The 25,416-nt window shown below is 38.0% G+C and overlaps 1 protein-coding gene across 1 annotated transcript in view; it reads left to right on the top strand.

Annotated features, from left to right (window-relative positions):
• Positions 1 to 25,416, top strand: part of RHOBTB3 (Rho related BTB domain containing 3) — a 53,810-nt gene that overhangs the window by 2,902 nt on the left and 25,492 nt on the right. Inside the window, exons 3-6 of the mRNA XM_044265281.1 lie at positions 2,704 to 2,890; positions 12,464 to 12,618; positions 16,104 to 16,215; positions 18,640 to 19,005. Coding sequence (XP_044121216.1) covers positions 2,704 to 2,890; positions 12,464 to 12,618; positions 16,104 to 16,215; positions 18,640 to 19,005 — 820 coding nt within the window. The remainder of the gene's footprint in view (positions 1 to 2,703; positions 2,891 to 12,463; positions 12,619 to 16,103; positions 16,216 to 18,639; positions 19,006 to 25,416) is intronic.

Raw genomic sequence — 25,416 nt, 5'->3', positions numbered from 1 at the left:
TCCAGGTAGTAGCTACTCTAATAATACAATGTTTATTACAACATCAGTATAACCATGTATCCCTTATACTAAGCAAAAGTAAAGTCTTTCTACACATCATTCAAGATTTACACAAATACAATACATTGAGGTAGCAGTGTTGGTACTTAGTAGGTGCTGTATTTGCAGCATGTTGTTCCAGCAAGTGGAATAAAATTGTTGTTTTGCTCTAAAATTTTAGATTATTTTTAAGAAGATGAGTTCCATTCTCCCAATGTGGCTCCAAGTGTTGCATTGCATAACCTCCCAGAGGAAATCCTGGAACTGATTTACAAGGGGTGGGAGAATTTGATTTCCTTCGTATTTCTAGAAACCAGGAGAGCATTTTCTCTTTGACATAGCTCGATTAGAAATGTGGTGTTCGTTCCTCCTTGGAATCAGAATGAGATAGTTTTGCTTCTCTTTTCTAGTTTCTTCTGTAGATCTGTAGCCTCACTCTGGATCCTTGCCGTATATACTTGACACTTTTAACATAAATGTGTTTCAGATTCATTTTATGTAGTTCATTATTACTATGTCTCTCTCAAGCCCACCCTCCCTTTTTTTTGTGCAGTTACATTATTTTATTTCTAGATCTTTTCCTGTTTACCAAAAATATTCCACAAAAAGCAGTGAGGTAATGCATGCACAGTTTTCTTGTGCAGGGTTTGAAACTCTGATTTGTGTTAAAAACAAAATTATTTTTAGTTTTAATATCCTCAATACAACAGTGATAATGTTGCCAACACTCATTTTCTCATGATATTTTCCTCTAAATGTCTCCTTTCCTCCAAGTACACCTCTCTAGTTACTCTGGAATTTTAAACTGTTTGGAATGCAAAAAGTAGTTACTTTTGATTTGTTCTCTCAGAGTTAAATGGCTGTTTAATGTTGGTCCCACCTCTGTTTAGTTTTTTATTCCATTCATCAGACTTTGTTCTTTTTCTTAGTTATACTTGTGTACCCTTGTTATGCTTGTATACTTTGAACTTGGATATTACAACAGATACAATTGGAACTGAATGGATTTGTGGTTTGGGATTTGGAAATTAGGGTAGAGCTCTGCTGGGAAGCTTTCACATTTTCTTGATCTGTGTCCCATTTCTCTTCTCCCCAGGCTGAGTTCAAGTTCAGGACTGCCTTTGGAGTTTATATTCCTGTAGTTTACCTATTTTTCTTTTTTGGTCCTTCTATTTTTCCTTTTTAAATGCTCCTGTTTTCAATAGGGTAGTTATATCTAAAAATCTTGCTGTTCTTGTTACTCTGAGTGTACTTGTTAGGAAGTGGGTGGAAAGGCTGGATGTAGGGAATTGGGAGAGGCTTTGCTGGACACTGTGGAGGTACTGGTGAGAAGCAGCTCTCTTTGCAAAAGGGGATTGCTGTTTAACACTTCTCTAGAACTTTCCATCATACAGTAGAAGCTCTGTCACATGGCTCTTGATTGACTCTTCCAGCATTATTACCCTGTTTTGGACTCATATTTCAAAGTGTGAACTTTCACAGCCCAGCAGTTTTTAGACCTTTTAGCCACATCTAACTGTTTTCTTAATTTAGCTTTAATATATCCTGGAAATACATACCAAAGGCTGCATGAAATGACAAGTAATGATTAGTAGTTAACTAGAATATGAGAAGAAACCTACTAATGCATATTTAGCAATGGTATTAAGATGCATATTTTTCTTATGCTACTATTCACATAGAAACTTTGAAAAAAATACTTTTAAAATACCAAAGCTTTTAAAGAGTAGGCTTCATAATAAATTGCTTTTGGCCCTGATTCTAAATATAAGTGTTATTAATTGTAGTCTAGAAGTAAAAAATTTTAAATTGAAAGACATCCTGAATTTTTAATTTATATAAGCTAAATACATGAATTGAAAAATTGGTTCATTACAATGTTCACACTTTATAATATACAGTGTCTTTTTATGAAACATACATCCCTTCACATACATATACACTATATGTATACACTACTGTCCAAAGGGTGGATAAAGTTGAAAAGTATACATGCATTTTGAAAATATGTATACAATATGTGCAACTCCACAGAATTCACAGTGTATTGCAGTTTAAAACACTGAACAATCCTGCAGTGTCTAATTGGGTCACAGAAAATCCTTTGAAGTTTCCTTACTCATACTGATGCTCTGGCATCTAAGGCTGTGTTAACATTTTCAAAATTAGGAGCGCCTGGGTGGCTCAGTTGTTAAGCCTCTGCCTTCAGCTCAGGTCATGATCTCAGGGTCCTGGTATCGAGCCCCGCATTGGGATTCCTGCTCAGGGGAGAGCCTGCTTCTCCCTCTCCTTCCGCCCATCCTCCTTGCTCTTGCTCTATCTCAAAGAAATAAATAAAAATGTTTAAAAATTTTTCAAAATTATTAGGTGATAAAAGTATGACATAATTTGAAAACAAAGTGCTTGTTTGTACTCTCAGTAATTCTCTAGATTTCCTTTATAGTACAACAACTACACTGTGGTCTTGGCTAAATGAATACACAAAAATAGAAGAGTTGGTAGGCTTCAGACATTTTTATTTTAGTTAATTACTTATTTAAAAATCAATTCTTCTCATGAATTTCAAAAATTAAACTATAGCAAAAAATGGTGTGTACCCCATTTTATTTCATGACTGATTTGAAGACAAGTAGACTAACGAGTGCTCTTTGCATTTTGGTTTAGGACATTTTTGACAGTGATTGGTATACCTCTAGAAACCTAATCGGGAGTGCCGACATCATTGTGATCAAATACAACGTAAATGACAAGTTCTCATTCCACGAAGTAAAGGATAATTATATCCCAGTGATAAAAAGGGCATTAAATTCAGTTCCAGTCATCATTGCCGCTGTTGGTACCAGACAAAATGGTAAGTATCTAATTTTTTTTTTTTAGATAAGAGTGCAGGTACCCCCTTAATTTTAAATAGTGTTAAGTTTATTAGTGATTGATATGGGTTTTTTGGGGGAAAAGATGACTGTTCAAATGCCAGCTGTTATCTCTTCATCACTGGGTATGATAGTGAGACATCAAAGGAAAGTGTCACAGACGACTGCTGGGATTCTGATGGGTACAAATTTGTCTTCTAAATTGCTCTTTTACAGAAGTGAAGGAAGTCAGTGATTGTGTTCTTTTGATCTAGGAGTGGCATTAGGCTGGTGCTGAGTTCTGGAAGACTCTTTTTGACATTCTAAAGGCCCTTCCAGTGGGAAGGATAGATTGTCTGCAAAAGGACTGGGCTCTAGAGCAGGATTTTTACATAGCTAGGAACGAGTGAGGTGGAGACACTGACACTCCTGCCTGAGGGAGGGGTTCATTTCCTCCATGGCCCATGGATTCAGTTGGTTCAGTCTGTTGCAGCCGTTGCTGCTATACATATCGTTGTCAGATATCCTCGGGCTGACACAGAAGTCACTTTGATTTGGTGGTATTTTGATAGTTCTCTTTAGTGGTGTTTCCTCAGTGAAGCTGGCTTGGAAATTTTATTCTTTTTTTTTTTTTTCCCCTTTTCATTAAGGTACAGCAAAGGAAAGGACATAGAGTTCATGAGGTACCATGAGTGCAGCTTAATGCATTTTTAAATATATATACATCCCTGCAGTCATCTTACAAGTCAGGATAGAGAACATTTGCCTCACTTTGGAAGGCTCTCTCGTGCCTCTTCCCAGTCACTGGCCCTCCTTCCATGGAGATGACCACTGTTCTGACTTCTCACCATATAAATTAGTTTTATCTATTCTAGAAATTTACATATTGGAATTATACTGTATGTAGTATCTTGTGTCTAGTTTCAGTTAGCATAATACTGACATTCATCCCTGTTGTGCTTGTCTACAATTTGTTATTTTGCTGTGTATTTTTCAGTTGTGTCAATGTGCTGTACTACATTTATTCATTCTCCTTTTCATGGTTGTTTCATAGGAATAGGATTTTGGGTCATAGTCATAGGGTAGGTATATGTTTAGCATTAGAAGACACAAATAAAGTGGGCTTGACCCTTCCTTGACCCCACATCCCCTCTACTTCCCTGTGTTTCTTTTTATTACTGGCCTCAATTCTTGAAAGAGTCATCCACACTTCCTGAGTCTACTTCCTGACTTCCCATTTATTCTTCAGTCCACTCTAGTCTGACTTTGACTTTCACAATTACATCGTATTTGTTCTCACTCAAGGTTACCAGTTAAATGCTTCTTGCCAAATTTGATTTCCCTTTCCATTTAATTTACACTTTAACTTATATTTTAATAACAATTCGCCCTTTGAGGTTATTTGAACACATCTCTTCCTCCATTTAAAAAAACTACTCTTTCTTGCATGGTCCAATTCTCTGTCTTGTTAATGATCAACACCCCCTCCCCCATACACATATTGAAGCACTACATCCTTAGTTGTTGCCAGGGTTCCATCCTTTGGCTTCACTTCTTGCTGTTTACTCTGACCTTGAATCTGTTAATCTCCTGTTCTCCCTTTCCCTGTATAGACACTGATGAATACCCAGTCTCTTTCTCCAGCTTTAGTTTCTCTTCCAACCTGTGTCATCACAAAATCTTCCCCTTTCTGCTGAATTCCATGTCTTGGTGAATGATGTCAAACCTATCCATTCACCCCTACTAGAATCATCCAACCCAACTTTCCTCCCATTCCCCATATCTAGTGCACTAGAAGCTCTTTTGGTTTCACATTTCAAATAAACCTCAAATTCATTGCTTTCCCTTTATCTTCATTGGATTTCAGATCCTAGTCATTTAATTATCTGTCATAGTAACCTTCCTTTTGGCTTAAAGGGGCAGTTCCTGATCTTGTAGGATCTGAAACTTACAGAGTTCTAGAGGTCCTTTGTAAGGGGAAAAAACCAACATTACAGATACACACACACACACACACACACACACACACACACAAATAAGCATGACAATTTGCAAATCTAAAAAGCTATCAAATAAAACCACAATGAAAATACTATGTTACACCAGACAGAATGGCTAAAATTAGCAAGACAGGAAACAACAAAAAGGATGCAGAGAAGGGGAAACCTTCTTACAGTGTTGGTGGGAATGCAAGCTGGTGAAGCTATTCTGGAAAAGGGTATGGAGGTTCCTCAAGAAGTTAAAAATAGAGCTACCCTGTGACCCAGCAATTGCACTACTAGGTATTTACCCTAAAGATATAAATGTAGTGATTCATAGGAGCACCTGCACCCCGGTGTTCATAGCAGCAATGTCCATAATAGCCAAACTGTGGAAAGAGACAAGAAGTCCATCAACAGATGAATGGATAAAGAAGATGTGGTATGTATATACAATGGAATATTACTCAGCCATCAGAAAGGATGGATACTTACCATTTACATTGTTATAGGTGGAACTGGAGGCTGTTATGCTGAGGAAATAAGTCAATCAGAGAAAGACAATTATATGATTTCACTCATATGTAGAATATAAGAAACAGCACAGAGGATTGTAGGGGAAGGGAGGGAAAACTAAATGGGAAGTCATCAGAGAGGGAGAAAAACGATGAGAGACTTAACCATAGGAAACAAAAAGGGTTGCTGGAGGGGAGGAGGGTAAGGGGATGGGGTAATTGGGTGATGAACATTAAGGAGGGCATGTGTTGTGATGAGCATTGGGTGTTATTCACAACTGATGAATTATGGAATACTGTATCTGAAACTACTGATTACTATGTGTTGGCTAATTGAATTAAATAGAAAAAAGAAAATAAATAAAAAGCTGTCAAATACCGGGCACCTGGGTGGCTCAATGGGTTAAAGCCTCTGCCTTTGGCTCAGGTCATGATCCCAGCATCCTGGGATGGAGCCCCACATCGGGCTCTCTGCTCATCAGGGAGCCTGCTTCCTCCTCTCTCTCTGCCTACTTGTGATCTCTGTTGAAAAATAAATAGAATCTTTAAAAAAAGCTGTCAAATACCACAAACATTTAAAAAAATATTTCTATTATTTAACAGCTTGACATTTCTTTAATTTTTCTTATATTTGTTGGCTGCATAGTCTTGATTACTTCTTCATATGAAAACCACTTTTGCTATCTTCTATATAGAGAAGAAAATTATAGTGTTTCTTCCAATGTATTTCTTCACACTTCATATGTTTCTGGTGACAGGCACTGTCATTTGTGTTGTGTTCCTCTTTCAGCCTGGCATCTTTGTTTCACAACACCAAACAAGTCTACAATGTGGGTGGCAGAAGCATTCCTCAAGGCTATTCGTGTACCAGGACAGTTTTCAAACATTTAACTGTACAAGGAAGTGACTGCAAACCACAAATAATATCTCACTAAACCTAAACTTAAATTCACATTAGCAGGATCCCAAAAATGCCTGTCATTACTCCCAAACTGCCTGACATAAAAGTGAGCTGGAGTGGAAAGAGGCAGTGGTCTTAACCAAGTATAGTTAGAGGATCTTATTTTGCAAATCTTACAAAAGCATATGACTATGTTTCTCCCAAGGCTTTGGAAAAGACTCACACACAAGGGCCCTGACACTTAGGCTTCATCAGCTTTGTGGTGAATTAACCTATGGTCTCCTGTTCCATCTTTGCTTCTTTCTGAAATAAATCCACTCAGAATAATCATCCTAGAATATAGGTCAGATCATGATAGTCAATGCTTTCAATTCTTTAGAAACTTACTTCTTTTTCCCTTCTATTTGCAAAATTTCAAACCCAAGAAAATTGACCAGAACAGTGAAACCCGGAGATTTTACACACACACACACACACAAAGAGAGAGACTCTCTCTTTTTTCATTTGGGAGTGAATTATAAAATTATGGTATTTCTTCAGTGCTAATTACTTAAGCATGTATTGTCTAATACATTGTACATGTCTAATACAAAAGAGCCATTTTCCTATCAACCATAATCCAACCATCATTCAAGATATGTGACATACTATTATCTAGGATCCTATTATTTTAAACAAAATCCACATTCACATTTTCCCAATTGTTCCAAACCTATTTTTTTTTTAAATCCAGGATGAAATTAAGGACTACATACTGCATTTAAATGTAATGTGCCTCTAATATCTCTCTGGTCTCTTTTAATCCAGAACAGTTCCCCAGCCTCCCCGCCCCCCACCGGTCTTTCATGACACTGACATTTTTAAAGAATCTAAGCCCATTGTTCTGCATAATTCCTTTAGTTGTAGTGATTGCAAAATAGTGATTTTCTGTCATTTCACCTCCACTTATAGTTGGTATTCTTCTGTAAATAGAGCTTATCTTTCTCTCTGCTCCCACGTTTCTTTTAGAATCGTTATAATTCATGGATTTGTTTTTTTAAATTCAATATTTTATAATCTGTTCTTATCCTTATCCTTTCTGTGGCTCATATTACTCCAAATTTGCATGGAGGGAGTCTTTTCAATCTAGTTCCAATTAGTTTTTGAGTGTTTCCTTATTGTATGGCATAAGATGTCCCAGGCTCACCTGGAATCAATCAGTCATTTCTTCAGGGAGCCCTGGTTCCATTTAGTAAACAATGACATTAAAAAACTAAGATTGGGGCTTTAGGGGTGGTCATAACTTTGTCATTGCTTCAAGGCCTATTCATTGGAGATAGATACATAGATATATAGGTATGTTAAATATATGTCTTTTAATCACGAGTTCCCATTCATACTTTTTCCAAGCCAGTATTTTATCTCCCTTCAGTAATTTTCTCTTGTAATGCTTTACCTAAAAGTCATGATCACTCATGATCTATCTTCTGATTACTCTGGCAACCTTGTAGGCACAGTCTTTTGTGTCTTATGTACCTGACACACTGAACTACTTGAACTTAATGTCTGTCTTTAGATCTGGAGACGTCTCAACTTCATGGTTTCGTCAGATATCACCTTCCCTCCATTTTTTCTATTCTGTCCTTTTTGGACTTGTGTTAGACTGATGTTGAAACTTCTGGATCTCTCCTCTGTTTCTCCTATCTTTCTTTTATATTTCCTAAGCTTTCTTTCTCTGTGTTTTGTTAGAGGAGAATTCTGTGGTCGTCTTTTCCCAACTGACAAATCACTTCCACAGGGTCTGTCCTACTCTTTTGCTTTATTATGCTTTTAAAAAATTCCCACAGCTTTTCATATCTAAGATCTCTAGCTCGTTGTTTTTCATAATTTCTTCTACCTTGTTTTAAGCATGTAAATACTTTAAGAAGAAAACCTCTCTCAAGTAATTATATATATTTTAAGATTCTATTTTGGTAGGACTATTAAGTCTTGCCTTAAGGAGGACAATCTAAGTCTTGCCATTTGACGAGATTTTACTTCATAGTATGGAGGCTTCTTAAATGTTGGGTAATTGTTAAATTGCCTAGTTTGCAGTTTAGAGTCTCTGTTGGATTAACGCCTTTCTCCTCCTCTGCCCAGCTGCTCTCTGAGGTTGGGGTGGGAATGAGAGCTCATATGAGATCTGTAAGCCTTGCTGCTTCCACTGGGGTCTGCAACTGATCTCCACTCAGTTGTCCATGGGCCTCCTTATTGCTCCCCCATGATTGAGCAGTGAGTATTCTCGATGTTGCCCAGTGTGTGACTTCCCACCTGTCCTCTGAGCTTCAGCTTCCCTCGTTGGTCCTGTGCTATCTGCCTTCAGCCTTTAGGCACTCCTCCTTTCTAGGTGATGAGTTTCTCTCCTCTTAATTTTTGAGCCTTGCTGTATATGCACATCTCCCTTCCTCCTTCCCCCTCCCCTCCCTTTCTTCCTTCCTTCCATTTCTCTCTCCTCCCTTCTCCCTCCCCTCTCCCTCCCCTCTTTGTTCAATCATTTCTTTGATTTGACAGGGAGAAGAGTTGCAATGTGGGCTTAGCTTGCCATTTTGAAACTGGCAGCTAATGTGTTGTTTTTTCTTGCATCCAGACCTCTGCATGTGCTATGCCCTCTGATGGGAGTGCCCCGCCCTGCACAGCTCCTGTCATATCAGCATGGCAAATTCATACCTATCCAGTAAATCGCTACCTTTTCTGCGAAGTCTTCCATAATCCCCAGGCAGAGTTAATTTCTTCCTTTATGTTCCCATGGTGATTTTGCATACCTTATTTTAGTATTTATTATATTATAATTTTCAGTCATGTCTATGTTGGCTTAGTTGACTACGAGCTTTTACCTATGTATATTTCTTGTTTGATACGTGATAGGTACTCAAGAAACATTTGTTCAGTTAGTGGATGAATGGTTTTAAACAAGATGAAATTCATTTCACATATAGATGTGATTGCAAAGTAATTACCAAGCTAAATCTGTTATTCCACCCGAGGATTTTTATTGCTTCCCTCCCCCAGTCCCTTGTAATACATGAAGCTGTGCTGTGTGTTCTCCTGATAATTCCTCTCTTGAGCTCTTTTTAGAATTAGTTCAGCAAACACAATCAGTCTCATCATTTTCCTTTGTTACATATGTTTTGACAAGCTTGACTTGTATGTCTTCTTCATCACATTCGGCTTTGAACAAATTTTTGGCTTTTACTAAATATTGAACCCGTCTTTAAAGGAGAATTTTTTTCTCTGAACACGCCTAGGGGTATTCATAGCCTTAAGCTCCCCAAAATGGGCATCCTTTCTTCTTTTCTTTTTGAAGTTCTGATAGAGTTGAGTACATTGCTAGGCTAGAATTCTTAAAAGGATTTCTAAAACTTTCAAGCACTTGGCAACATTTTAAGAATCACCCTACGGATTCTGAAAACCACTGCTTTGAAAGAGATACCATTCATTTGAATTCCAGAGTTACAACGTGTTTGCTTTAGAAAAAAAGAAATAGACATTTGTGATAACACCTTAAAAGGTATCGCGTAAGAGAAAGAAAAAAGACTACAGTGTTAAGAAGTGTAACACTATTGTCCATAGTCACTGTGATCCTGAGGTGGGCTCACAGAAGTGATATCCTGAAGAAGGCACCGCAATTTGAAATATTTTGAGTCCTTTTATGGTTGCTGGTGAAATGCATAATACAGGTTTATTTTTTTCTAAAAGTGTTTTGTTGCTTTTCCTGCTATACACACCACATAATGATGAGACATTTTTTTTCCTCTTGGGTACATGTGAACAAAAAGCAATGTCTTCTGTGTCACAGAGATGTGAAGACTAGATGTGAAGAGGGATTTTCTAGGCGTGTATGTCCATAAAGGGCCATGGTTACACACAGTGGAAAACCATGCTTAGCAGGGTTGAACCTGAAATTAGTTGGATTTTCCTTCAAATCAAGATTATTTCTTAAAAATTGTTTTACACTATGTTCATTTAATTTTTCACTTGAAACACTTTGCTTTATTTTTGTTTAGAAATACAGTTTAATAAGATGGACTGCCTTCTCACCCCATCCCATCAATATAAGGAGAGCTTTGTAGGCATAAGAAGGCCTCTGTCTTCAGAAAATCAAAGGCACTGTTTATGAATTTTTGTAAAGAATGCAAAATGCCAATGTGTTATTTTTCAAGATAGGCTAAATTCTGTACAAAAAATTTATGTGCTCCAAACCAAGATGATCTTGGAAAAAGTAAAAGCAAAAACTCAAAATTCATGGCTTAATTTTGAGAACCCAAGCTTAACTTTTAAATCACTGTGTCTTTACTTAAACTGAATTATCTTATCTTTTGGTATCACTTTACTTATCAAATAGAGCAAGTAACAGTTTTATCATTGTTTTTCCATCTCGGACACACAAATAGTTAGACAAGTCACTTATCTTCCTTGAGCCCCAGTTTCCTCTTCTGCAGAAGGAGGTTGTAAATTCCTGGTTTCTGAGCTCTAAAATGCTTTCAATGAGGCTAAAATTATCTGCATAGTTACATATGTAGCACAGGCATGCACTGAATATCCTATGTGTACATATATATGGTTCACCTATATGCAGTTCATTGGTAAGGAATTTGTTGTGTAGGCTGTGGAAGTTGCCCAAATGTCTTTTAAAAAATTTTTTTTAGATTTTATTTGTTTATTTTAGAGAGAGGAGAGGGAAAAGCAGAGGGCAAGGGAAGGGGGAAGAATGTTAAACAGAACACACGCTGAGTGCAGAGCCCCCATAGGGCTTGATCTCACGATCTTGAGATCATGACCTGAGCCGAAATCAAGTCAGATGCTTAACCGACAGAGCCACGAAGGTGCCCCACAAATGCCGTTTGAGTGTCACTGTACTTACTCTCTCAGTTACCAGGCTGTTGGGTGCTCATGGTGCATGGCGGAGTCCCTTGCCAGATATTACCTTTAGCTCCTAGAAGCAGCTTGCTCAAGGTTGTGCCCCCTCCACAGCAGCCTTCATCTAACCACTGATTATCTTGATCATTGAAGGGGCACAAAGATACAGCTGCCTTTCTCCAAAGGGGGAACCATTCTAAAAGGCCATCAAAGCTCCAGACCCCCCCAGTAAGATCTGCTAAGATCTTTGTTATAGCTATATTGCAGTTTGAATTTTTCCTCTGCACAGTCCCACTTCCCTTACCCCTGAAAACATTTGTTCCCACGATCACTCCCTCAGTAAACCTCCTGCACTCCAGTCTCCACTTCAGCCTCTGCTTCCCAGGGAAACTATAACAACATGCATTTCTAAAAATGGATTTATCCCTGTTTAATTTGGCTGCCATTTAAACAATGATATATCTGATGTGTCATGAAACAAAACAAAGCTTTCTGCTGAATCTAGAGTTGAACATAAATTTTTAACTTTATTGAGGAGTGTCCTAATAGGTATGTTGGTCTCTCACCTGCCCAGCCATGCATCTGTACACAGTACAACCATGACGCTTAGGACAGTTCACATTTTGAATAAATACTTTTTATTCCTTTAGTTTATGATCTTTTAGTCTTGAAGAGAAAGATAAGTGATTTAATTTCGTTTCTGCAGTTGAATACTTTAGAGTCTAATAATTGAAATGTCTGGATTAATAAGAATGTACTTTATATGAAATCTTCAAAATTTTGCAGCCTTGAGGATTCAGATCTAGTCAACTTGGTGAATGTATTTCAAGTTTATAAAAAAAAGAGAGAAAGGAAGAAAAGGTAGAAGGAAGGAAGGAAAATTAAAAAGAAAAGAATAAAAAGCTAACCCACTGTTTTCCATGGTTTCTATGGGCAATTAGGTTGTTAATTTGTATTGATCAGGATGTCAGGGATGTATAAAGGGAAACATGTACTCCATTACTAGCTGGTTGGTTTAATTACTATAAAAACCTTGGTAATATATATTAACTTATTTTTAAGTTCTTATGTTTTCTAAAATACTGTTTATTCTTCTTGCACTCAAAGCTTATTTACTTGAAAGACCTTTCTATTAACACTGATGCTTTTTATTCAGAGTCTGGTGGATAGTGGACGTACTACATGCCCCTGAACTATGGTTCTTGTATGAATTGTTAATTTGTTGTTCAATGTTTGGGTTGCCTGTGTATATTTCTTTTCCTGTTAAATTTCAAAGCTCTTTGTTACTCCTATTTCTTTCCTCAGAAGAATTACCTTGTACATGCCCGCTATGTACCTCAGACAGAGGGAGCTGTGTCAGTACCACTGAAGGAATTCAACTTGCTAAAGAACTGGGAGCTACCTATCTTGAACTACACAGCCTTGATGACTTCTATATAGGAAAATATTTTGGAGGAGTGGTGAGTGGTAATCCCTGTTACATAAATCAAAGTCATTTGTCAGGCTGGCTGTGATAGCTATTTTCTAGACCCTCAATTAAAACTTCAGTTTTAAAAGTATGATTGGTCTTAACTTTGAGAAACAAACTAAGAGTAGAAGTAAGATTTTGTCAGAATAAAATTATAATTTTATTTTTCTCTCCAAATGAAGCATTTTCTATTGTCTAACAGGATAGTTTAGAATTTTTCATTTGGTGATACTATTGTTTTTTGTTGAACATATCAAAACTATACTTACTTACACAAATCTGTGATGCCAGTTTTATTCCTAATCTTTGTATAGTTCAGTGAGCCTTGCAACCTGAACCATTGGGCCATGCAAGTTCTCCTTCATTTCTATTATTTGAAAAGAACGATTTTTCTTCCTCTATGTGTGTTTTGGCAAGATTTTGTATACTCTTAAATGATTCCACTCTGAAGTATCCATAGCAACTTCTGCTACAAATAGCTTGTTGGGCCACCTAGGTGGCCTAGTTGATTAAGTGTTGGACTCTTGATTTCTGCTCAGGTTATGATCTCAGGGTCATGAGATCGAGCCCTCAGCCTCCACTCACCAGGAAGACTGCTTCTTTCCTCTTCCTCTCCGTGTGCCTCTTTCCTTGCTTGCATTCATATGCTCTCTGTCTCTCAAGTAAATAAATAAATCTTAAAAAAAAATACATTTGGAATTTGCTTGGTCTGTAGCTATGGCGTTTATTGGGTCCTATAAGCATTTTGAGGCCTAAGCACACAGCACCTACCCTACACTATTAGGACTGCATGGTCCTTGGGAAATACTGTGGAGTTTTATCATGTAAGTATTAACTCACTTTGGAGCTACCTTTTCAACGCTGTAAGAAGTGACTCCACTCAAGGACAAATTTGGTAAACACAGATAAGAGGTTTACACCAAAGTAAACCCTGCATTAAGCAGGAGCACTTTGAACTTCTCCATTAGTTCCCTGGCTCTTTGTCAAGTACGCTTTCCATTATACTAGAATATTCATTATGTAGATTCATGTCAAAATGTTGAGGTCTCCATAGATGACTGTAGAAATTTCATTTGTTCTGGACAGTTACCAAACTCCAAATAAGAACCAAAGATAAAATAAAACCCAAATATAAATGGTTCTGATTTCTGTCATGTATATGTGGCTATTATGTAGCCCAGTAATGAAAAGAAACATTAATAAAATAGCATTAAGGAAGATATACTCACAATATTGGTATCATAATAACTGTGAGAAACTTTTGTCTTATTTTTTTATTGTGATAAATAAAAAAGTAGAAAGGGTAGAAAGGTAGAGAGGACTGAAATGTAATTTTCCTGTCAAAGACATTATATTGTAGTGGATTTTTAAAAAATCTTAATTTAGTCTAAGAATCTTGTATTTCCCTGAAATATTTAGGAAACTGAGGAAAAATGATAGTTTGGCTTCATTTGTTGGAGAGGAGGGGGCTGGTTCTCTTGGGGTATGGTGGTCTCCTTGTTCCCTGCTCCACTTCCTGAACCTGAAATCTCCGGGTCACTCTTCCCACCTGCCAACTCCCACTTTTCTCTGCTTGCTTCTGCTTCCTCCCCCTTGTTTCTCTTTGTTCCTAACACTTGGGGTTGCAGTTAGAGCTGGACACTTGATAAGGATTGAAGAGGTGGTCAAGGATTGGAAGAAAGACACAGCAGTTTCTTTTTTCCCTAAGACTTAGTGAGAATATGGAAATAAGATCAGAATGATCCCTTATGGGATTGTTGGATAGTTAAGTATAGCTTTGATCTTGAGTATAAGAAATAGTGGCATTTGCAGGAATATAGATATAATGTCAGACTGAAAGGAGCATTTAAAGTCTTGTGTTTAAGGGTCAGAGATAAAGACCTGGGCAAGAGAGGTGTGGGCCCTTTAGCTCTAGAGAGCCCCATCTGGCCCTCCTGCAGTTGCACCCCCATTACACAAGTTGATGGAGCCGAGTGTACACACCCCTGGAGCTAGTAGCCTTTCTAGATCTGTGCCATCCATGATGGCAGTCACTAGCCACAGGTGGCTATTTGTGTTTAAATTAACTGAAGAAAGTTCAGTTCCTCAGATATACTACCCACATCTCAGGTGCTTAATAGCCACATGTGGCTTGTGCCTACTCTCTTCAATAGCACGGATATACAGAGCATTTTCATCAACACAGAACAGAAGGTTCTATTGTACAGTGCTACAACTATGTTCCAAAACCCAGGACCCCAGAGGTCTCTGACTAGTGACACTCAGGCTGTTTCTCAGGCCTGTGCCAGCCTTTTTCCTGGGTCAGTCCTCCTGAAGGTAAATTGCATTAATAGTGTGTGTGTCCCTAGGTCTGAAGAGTGGCCAAAGGATGACCGCATATGAGGACTGGGGAAGGGGGGAGTAGAGTCTTCTTGTATACATAAAGCTCTTCAAGGCATGGCCTGGAGCAGGGGATGAGAAGAGAAGGGACAGTCTTGGGGCCCAGGAGTCAGGCGCCAGTTCTCCCTGTGCTACATGAAGCTCTGAGAAGGCTGAGAACTTAAAGCTAAGCCTGGCTTCTACATAATAGTTTGTTTTCTTGATTTATGAAGTTTGAACATTTGTGTATGTGGTACGTAGACCTCTATCTATTCTTTTTCCCAAGCTTTACAGCATAAAGCATAGGCCTGGTACCATGTAAGTGCATGTGGTTAGGATTTTTAAAAGATTTTATTATTTTTTTTATTTTTATTTTTTTTAAAAAATTTTATTTATTTACTTGAGAGAGGGATAGCAAAAGAAAGCATGGTGGGGGAGCAGGGAGAAAGAGAACCAGGCCCCCTGCTGAGCAGGGAGCCTGATGTGAGGCTGGATCCCAGAACCTGAGATCATGACCTGAGCCGAAGGTAGATGCTTAACCCACTAAGCCACACAGGTGCCCCTGAGGTTTTATTTTTAAGTAATCTTTACACCTAATGTGGGGCTCGAACTTACAACTCCAAGATCAAGAGTTGTATGCTCTACTGACTGAGCCAGCCAGGTGCCCCAAGATTTTTAAATTTATTACATAAAGGATGTATTTCAATGAAATTTATTCAAGAAAAAAATAGAGCGTGTGCAGACACTCCTAGTTGATATGAGCATCTGTGACATAGAGCCAGATCTGTCCTGCCCTGAGTTTCTCTAGTATTAACTGCTGTGGTTGCCCACGAGATAGTTATTGATAGTCACATAGTTGCACTACTGGGCTTTCTTGATTATTCAAGAGAATAAACAGTTCCTTTTTGAATGAATAGTTTATTTATGCTTAGACAAGGCACAGTCTGTTCTACTTAATACATTTTCTAAATAAAAAATTATTTAGAAGTATTTGCTAAAGCTTACATGTAGATGGTACTGGCATTAAAAACATTTGGCAAATGTGATTTGGAGTACCAATAATCTTGTCAGAGACATAATTTTGTTGAAGCTTTAACTAAAATTCAATTCATGTTTTAGTTGGAGTATTTTATGATTCAAGCCTTAAATCAGAAGACAAGTGAAAAAATGAAGAAAAGGAAAATGAGCAACTCATTTCATGGAATTAGACCACCTCAGCTTGAACAACCAGGTGCATTTATTAACCAATGTTTAGACATTCAAATGATGTTTGTTATAGATCACTTCACAAGTCTTAGAGCAGTTGTTCCCAAATTTGAGTACGTTGAGGACTCATCTGACATTCTCATTCAGTAAATCTGGGGTGGGGTGTAGAATCTGCTTTTAAAATAAGTCTCCAGGTTATTCTGAAGCAGGTGGTACTTGGACCCATTTTAAGGAATACTGTCTTAAACTTAAGTCTATAACTTAAACTAAAAAATAGTTTGTATGGTGAAGAGCTATCCTATATAAAAGTCTAAGAGAAATAACAACAATAAGGTTCAATACATGAACCTTAATTGGTTCGATAAAAACATCTCAAAGACTTTCTTAGGGAAACTGGGTAAAATTTTAATATGGACTGGAAATTAGATGACATGAGGGAATTGTTAATTTTTTGTATATACAGTAATGGTTCTGTGATTAATGGGAGAATGTCCTTATTCCTTGGAAATGAACACATTATTTAGAGCTGAAATATCTTGATGATTACAACCTACTTTTAAGTGGTTCAGTGTGGTAAGTGTGTGCCTGTGTATCTAGGTGGATATAAGGCAAACAAAATGTTAATTGTAGAATCCAGGTGAAGGATATGTGTGTGCTTATTGTATTATTCTTTCAACTTTTTGAATGTTTGAAAATGTTCACAACCCAAGGTTAGTGCAAAATAAAGTTAAGAAACATAAATACAATTTTATCAAAATTAACTTTTATCAAATATTTGAATAATTATGTCATAGAAATATAGTAGTACTCTATGCAGACCAATTTGTTATGGAAATGGTTTTAAAATGTAGGTACTTTTTAAGTACTTGTTAAATAAATCAACATAAATTAAAAAGCAGGAAAACATAAGTTAGTATGGGAAGTCAATTTCAGGTTTTTGTTTTTTTTAAATGCAGATAGATCCTAAGTGATGATACACAATTTGGCTTTGAACTTCCTGGTGTGCAAAGGAAGAGGGGAGACTTGGTCTGTTATATAGCAATTCTGCTGCTTTAAGTACTTTCTAGATGAGAAGATGTGTGAGGAATAGCCAAATAAACAACGAAGATAGATAATTTCTTGGTTCTTACTATTCAAAAAGAGAAAACACAATAGTACCTCTGAGAAAACAAAGTTGTTCATGCCATTTAGCAATAGGAAAAGTTTTCATGTGGGTTCCACTTGGGGGCACTAGGTGACCTAATGGATAGGACTTTCCGAAGTGTCTGGTCAGCAAATGCAGTTTTCATTCTCACAGGTGGTACCCTGTGCCCTTCTGTTAGGTATCACTCTGAACATTTGTTCTGGTGCTCATTTGTTCTAAGGATAGATGCTGGTCTTTGGGGCATGTGGCTTTCAGATTGTTCTTAAGCCATTAAGGGTCTGTGAGATGCCTTTGGCTTTGGAGGGAAGGCTGAGTGGGGGTATAGTTCAGGAAAAGCCTAGCCACCAGAGCACCTTGTTATTATCGGTTTTAGAGACCAGAGTTTTGCTTTAGAGTAAAGAGTTTTCATTCCTAAAGCAATTCGACTTCTACTGAATTCAAGGTTGAATTCTACTTTCCTCAGCTCAGTTTGGGATAAAGCTAGCCAGCAGATATTTTACAGTTAGGGTCTATGATGAGGGCCTAGGGTATGATCCTCTGTGGGGATATTCTGACTTAACTGAGAGCTAATTTATCTTTGTTAGTGATCAAACTAGGAAATGGAAGGTTGCATCCTTTTTTGAAAATTAGGGAGTCTAACCAACCCTCTACCTAAGGTATGCTGAGGGGAAAGACTGGTGTTTGATTTACTAGGAGGAAAAAAAACATTATTAACTTTAGGATCAAAATAAAATGGTCAAGATGGTTTCCAACAATGGAGTCCCAAGACTCAGAGCCCTGGCTTTGAGGGATTACAGTTTTAACAATTTAATTTTAACAGTTTCTCCCCCCGCCCATTTCCAAACCCAGGAGGAAAGTGACTTCAAATGTGAGGTTAGGTTCTTCAGAACTTGTTTAATAATTTATTTAAATTTTTATCAGGTGAAAGTAAGGAACTCTAACTACCAACATACTAAAATATAATATTTGGAGAGAGATTTTATTTGGGGACACACAAAAAGTGAGGAGTAGTATTATATTGCTATTAATGGCATTAGTACAATTTTCATTTTCACTAAAAAAAAACACCGTGTAATTCTGTGACTTTTATCTCAGGATAATTAATTTATATGTGTTTATAGTTAGATTAGGTTATACAAAATTGCTGTTTTCATAGGGTCACAAATGGTCAAGTATTGGCAATTTTATATGGTTCAACTTAATAACATTAAGAAAATACTCTCTTGTGTTTAAAAGAAACCTGAAATGTCCAGGTCTATAGATCTAAAGAATAATTTATCACTTTTATTCTCTTTTTTGAAACAGAAAAGATGCCTGTCTTAAAGGCTGAAGCATCGCATTATAACTCTGATTTAAATAATTTGCTGTTCTGCTGCCAGTGTGTGGATGTGGTATTTTACAACCCAGATTTAAAGGAAGTTGCCGAGGCCCACAAGATTGTTCTGTGTGCCGTAAGCCATGTTTTCATGCTCCTTTTCAATGTGAAGAGTCCCGCTGACATTCAGGATTCCAGTATCATCCGAACTACCCAGGACCTCTTTGCTATCAACAGAGACCCTGCATTTCCAGGTGCTAGCCAGGAATCTCCAGGCAACCCGCCATTACGTGTCGTTGTCAAAGATGCCCTCTTCTGTTCTTGTTTGTCGGACATTCTGCGCTTCATTTATTCAGGTATCTTGTTAAATGGTTCTGGTAGGTTCCCTTTAGCTTTTGAAAGGAACTGTGCCTGTGGGCCTCAGTTGTATTGGTTAGTTTCACATTTATCTTCTTTCTACCATCTGAGGTAAGGATTATACATGAAATAATCTTTACTTTATATACAGGAATTGGTCTAAGTTTTCCATCTTCCTTATTAAGTTTATTTGCCTTGGTTTTAAATCTACTTGTGAAAGTAATTTCTTTTCCTACTGAGCAGATGTATTTTATTATGTATGTATTATATATTTTATTTAAACAAAAATATCCAAAATGTGAAAATTTGAGAATTTATTGTCTAGTCTAACTCTAAAGAAACAAAATTTTCAAAGTGTAAATGAAAATAAGTATCTGCATCTTTTTTTGGAAAGATTTATATACTTGAGAGAGAGATTGAGATAGCGAGAGAGAGCAGGAGCCCATGCTAGAGATAGCATGAGCAGAGGCGGGGGTAGATGGAGAGAGGAAACAGACTTCCTGCTGAGTGGGGAGTCCAAAATGGGGGCTCTCAGTCTCAGAACCCTGAGATCTTGACCCTGAGATCATGACCTGAGCTGAAACCAAGAGTCATATGCTTAATAGACTGAACCACCCAGGTACCCCAGTGTCTGCATTTTAAAAACTGACCATTTATTCACTTTTCTGTCTTACTCTTAGGTTTTGGAGGGAATTGAGAGAAATTAGGAGGGTCCTTACATTCAATTTAGTAACTGGAAATAGCCTCCAAAGTTAGTTTAGCCTGAAATCTAATTTAATTTTTTTTTAAGATTTTACTTATTTATTTGATAGACAGAGATCACAAGTAGGCAGAGAGGCAGGCAGAGAGAGAGGGGGAAGCAGGCTCCCCAATGAGAAGAGAGCCCGATGCTGGGATCATGACCTGAGCCGAAGGCAGAGGCTTTAATCCACGGAGCTACCCAGGCGCCCCTATTTTGTTTTTAAGATTTTATTTTTAAGTAATCTCTACATTCAGTGTGGGGCTTGAACCCATAACCCCAAGATCAAGAGTCACACGCTCCACCAACTGAGTCAGCCAGGCACCCTGACTTTGACTATTTTAGATTTTACTATTTTTTCTTACCATGCACTTATCTTTTTAACATAGAGCTTCCCAATTACTTTTCTTGTCACCCTTTTAAATACTTATAGCTACTACATTTTAAAAAATAGAAGTTTTATCTGAGTCATTTAGCCAGTGAATTGAGGGTATCACATCTAAGTGTCCCATATAAGAATGGAAAAGAATTAATGTAAATGACTTTTACAGTAAGCATCTAAGTAAAAATTTTCTGAGAACATCTCTTTTCTTTAATTTTGCACTTGGAATCATGTTCTGATGAAATATTAAGTTAAAGTAACTCCTCTGGAGTGTGGCTCTGGAGAAACATAATCTGCTTTTAGACTTCAGAATGGGGGACCGACAAGTTTACAAAGGTTTGCAGATAAAGCACTGTTTCATATTTATAAGAAACTTTTGGATAGTTGAAATAATTGAAATTAAGATTTTACTTTTTCTCATTTGGGCTGGGGTTATATAATTTTACTATAAGTTAAAGTAAAATTTAAAGTTTTTGAACAGTACGGTTGCTATATGAAGATTTAAGTGGCTTGAAATGTGAAAAGTTATGTATATATACAATTTCAAGCCACTTAAATATTTTATATATATATATATATATATATATGCCTGGTTGGCTCAGTCAGTAGTCAGCATGTGCCTCCTGATCTCGGGGTCATGAGTTCAAGCCCCAGATTGGGTTTACTTTAAAAGAGATTACTTTACTTTACTTTACTTTAAAGGAGATTACTTTAGAAAAGTTTTAAAAACATCTCCCTATAAAAATACACATACAGAAGTAGAACGGTAGTGGTAGGCCTTAAACCCATTATTCAGTGAATATTGGCTTGGGGAAGGCATAAATAACCACTCCCACAGAGTAATCCAACACAGTGCGTTCAGCATGGCAGGTTTTGTGTTGGTTGAATTAGTGAGTAGACTCCAGTAGCTGTGAATCATCACATGAATAAAGCAGACTAAACACTTCATTTACTACTACAGATTTTTAATTTTAAACTTTGAATCTCACAGTTTAGAATTTAAGGCTAGATCTGAAAAACAAAAATATTTACATGTTAAAAAATGTCTTTAATGATGTTTAGAGAACTATACAGGAAGTGTCAGACTTTTCTTTTTAATGATGTTACTGTTGAGATTATGAGTTATTCAGTAAGTTTACGACAATATCTATCGAATACTTTTGAAGACACATGAACACTTTGAAGTCAGTTATATCCTCTTTAATAAGGTAGCAGTAATAGCTAGCTGTATCTCCAGTGACAGAACCTACTTGTCTTTCTCATAGGGAGTGATCTTTTAAATTGCAAAATTAATATATGCAGATGGAAGAAAAGGGCAAAGAAAAAGAAAGTTCTTTCCTCAGCCCCCTTATGTGTTGGCCCTAATGCTATTTGAAAGAAATAAATTTATTGGGAAATATACATTAAGGAAAATGTAATCTTTAGTAAGTGTTTTCTGGGAACTGGCTGGAGCATAGAGTGGGAGGTGAGGGCTTGCAGTGAGGCTGGCAAGCCAGATGGAAGCTGCTCATAAAAGCTGTTCCAGAATGTTGAGCGTGATCAGACTGGGCTTTGGCGTGCTCATCTTTGGTGATAGTAGAGGGACGGAATAGAGCAGGCAAGACAGAGTTTAATAAGGAAGCTCCATTACTCTGGAGATCAGCCAAAGGCCATTATTCTGACAACAGGTGGTTTGTGCTACAGCTTGTCCATCATTTGGACCAGTGCTTCTCAAACTCAGTGTGCATGCAAGTCAGCTGGGGATCTTGTTCATGTGCAGATTTTTTTTTTTTTAAAGATTTGATTTATTTATTTGAGAGTGAGAGGAAGGGAGGAGGAGCACAAGCAGGGGGAGGGGCACACGGAAAACAGATGCCCCCTTGAGCAGGGAGTCCAATGCCAGGCTCCATCCCAGGCTCCTGGGATCATGATTTAAGCTGAAGGCAGACACTTAACTAAGGCACCCAGGTGCCTCTCAAGTGCAGATTCTGATTCAGTAGGCCCAGGGGTGGGGCCTGAGAGTCTGCATTTCCCGCAGTCTCCCAGGTCAGGCTGCTGCTCAAGACTACACACAGCTGCACCACCTGCTCTCGGAAGAACCACACGCCAGCCATGGCCAGGGGGATGGCATTCCGTCCAGAGGCCCGGGAAGGAACCCAGTCTACCAGTCCTAGGGCACAAAGTCAAAATGGGGTCAGCTGCAAGACTGACTGATGTGAGCTCTTCGGACCTGGAACAGTTGGTGGTGCTCCGGGGTAGCCTTTGCCTGAGTGTGGGGCCAGGAGATGCTCTGTGACTGGGTGAAAGGAAGTGAGCCTGGGAAGAGCAGTGAGAGGCAGAGGTGCATCATGGCATGCAGAGCTTGCTCCAAGCCCTTGACCAGCTCAGAGCACAGGGTTCCTAACCTGACACTGAGCTGTTGCATTTCTGCTCTGTTCTTTCTCTCCTTGTATGTCAAGACCCAGAGAAGAGGTGGTGTCAGGTAAGGACTGGGCCACAGGCCATTGACCTGGGGCTGCAGGGAGACCCTGATGTTTTGAGGGGAAGGGAAATGAAACGCTTCAGCAGGTATCTGTTACTCTGCATTTATAGATATAACCTCAGGCTCAAACAAAAGTTATAGTGCATTTAAATAATGTTTATGGGGCAGCTGGGTGGCTCTGGCTCAGTGGGTTAAGCATCTGCCTTCGGCTCAGGTCATGATCTCAGAGTCCTGAGATTGAGCCCTGCATTGGGCTCTCTGCTCAGTGGGGGGCCTGCTTCACCCTCCCCCTCTGCCTGCCTCTCTGTCTACTTGTGATTTCTCTGTCAAATAAATAAATAAATAAAATCTTTTTAAAAATAATGTTTAAAAAGATACTAAAGTTGTATTTGTACAGTAAAGACAATTTTGAAAAAATTGAGAAAATTTGTTAAGAGAAAAAAAATCAACCCAATTCCTACTCTCAAATGTGGAAACACTTACTGATGTTTTGTTTTATCCTCTAGTCTTTGTGCTTAGGGTTACCATTTATTTAGAAAATATTTTTTTTATTGGGGGCACCTGGGTGGCTCAGTCTGTTTTGCATCTGCCTTTGGCTCAGGTTTTAGTCTGGGGTCCTGGGATGGAGACCCATGTTGGGCTCCCTCCTCAGCAGGGAGTCTGCTTCTCCCTCTCTCTCTCTACCTCTCACCGCTGCTCATGCTCTCTTTCTCAATAAATAAAAAAAGAAAATATTTTTTTATCAAATTAAAGAAAGGTTTTAAACATATATACATGTAAATACAGATTGACAGATATATATTAAACAATTATTACATATATGCTTATATAATTGTGTGTGTGTATATGTATACACACACACACAGAGACTCCAGTAAAGAGGACAGGCTTATGGAATTTTTTGTTTTGCTTTGTTTTTTGCTGTTGTTGAGCACTTTAAAACTTTTGAATAAGACCCAGTTATGCAGAGCTTTCCTCATAGAAGCCCTGGCTTACCCATAGATTATGTTAGGGGGCAATGAAGACAGGAGCTGTTTGTACTCGCATCTTTTGGGTCTACGCAGAGGTAGAACTCCATAACACAGCATGCTCAGGAATATTTGCCCTGAGCAAACATAGACTGAAAAACCGTCTTCAGTCTATCTCCTGCTTTTTTTTTTTTAAAAACCAAATTACAAAGAATGTCTTAATTTCCTCTAAATAGCATACTTCTTTTTAATTTTTAGGAATTTCAAATTTTGTATATATTGTGTCACGACGGACATTTGGGTCCTGTATTTAGGAAGGGTCTGGATAATGGTCTAGTTAACATAAAGCTTCTGTATATTCTCCAATGCAAATTCCTAAATAAATAGACATAGTAAAAGTATGTGTTTTGTGTATGTTACTTTTCTCATGGGTAACAGCTAACACTGTAGACTGTGTAAGTACTGAAAGTCTGTTACTCAGAGAGAAGGAGCGAGACCAGCAGGTTCTGGGTCTCCATCAAGTCATCCTTTATTGGCATACAGCTGTGACATTCTTACAATACTCGATAGTCCTTATGCTTGCAAATTCCTGACACACACAGTTTTAGATGGTTAGGAATTGAAATGTATGTCAGAGCCTCAAGAATTTTGCTTTGAGCTCTTCATACCACAGATGGCCCTTAGAGTTTCACATCGCTTATTGAAATGCCGCCAGAGTAAACGAACATGTGGAAAGGAGCTTTCCTCTTCAGCTTGCCTCGTATCTTCCAGCTCTTGGAATTATTCTGTGGTATGCTCTTTTCTGCTCTGCCTAAAAGCACAGTTTGTGTGCATGAGTACACGATGCTCCCTAAGAACCTCAGTCAACTCCATCAGTGCTCTGAGAAGTTACCTGAAGAGAAAATCCCAGTTAGTTATGCAAAAGAAGTTCTAGAGATCTATATGGTATCATGGCTATTGTTAACAGTACACCTAAAATTGTGTCAAAAAGATAGATCACATGTTAATGTTCTTTTTTTTTTTAAGGATTTATTTATTTATTTTAGAGGGAGGGAGAAAGAGAGAGAGAGCAAGTGAGAGGAGGAGTGGAGGGAGAGAGAGAAAGTATCCACAAGCAGACACCACGCTGAGCACAGAACCTAATGGGGGCTCAATCCCAGGTCCCTGAGATCATGACCTGAGCTGAAATCAAGAGTTGGACACTTAGCCAACTGAGCCATGCAGGCGCCCCCCATGTTAAATGTTTTCACGACTTGGTTAGCATTTCTAATTCTATGAACAGCCCAATCCTTAGAGCACTCTGTGAACTATTCTTACTTTTGTCTTTAGTTATTGGATCCTTCTGTGTCTGTTCTCAGACAATGAATGGCCTGTAAGGATTTACCTGCTGTTCATCCCATGTACTTTGACTTAATTCTTGCTTTCTCTCAAATAATATTCTGAATGGAGATATTGTGGAGGTATTCGTTAGTTAATACAGTTTATTTTTAACAGTTAGTATCTGTTCTCCTTTAGCCTGTGTAAGTGTGGACAATCAAAATATACCTACTGTTTGCTGCATACCACTGATCCTGGGTTTTGATCAGGGGTAAAATGTCTGGAAGAAGAGCAGTGATGATCAACACTCAGTGCTGATCAACACTTAAAATCACTTGGGAGGCTTTTACTCCAGCCCCAGAAATTCTAATTTAATTGGCCTGGGACCGATACTTCCTTGATGGTGTTTTATGAAAGATGTCCAGGTAAATGTAATGAAATACACGGCTATAGTTGAGAACCACTGGCATAAATTCTTTTGGTCTGGGTTCTGTCGGCTTCTCAGGGGTTCCTTCACTTCTGACATTTTAATGTAGACTGTAA

This window comes from Neovison vison, chromosome 1, assembly GCF_020171115.1.
Source record: "Neovison vison isolate M4711 chromosome 1, ASM_NN_V1, whole genome shotgun sequence".
In the NCBI taxonomy this organism is placed as follows: domain Eukaryota; kingdom Metazoa; phylum Chordata; class Mammalia; order Carnivora; family Mustelidae; genus Neogale; species Neogale vison.
The sequence above is the reverse complement of the archived record's forward strand: the minus strand, read 5'-3'. Positions and strand labels throughout refer to the sequence as shown.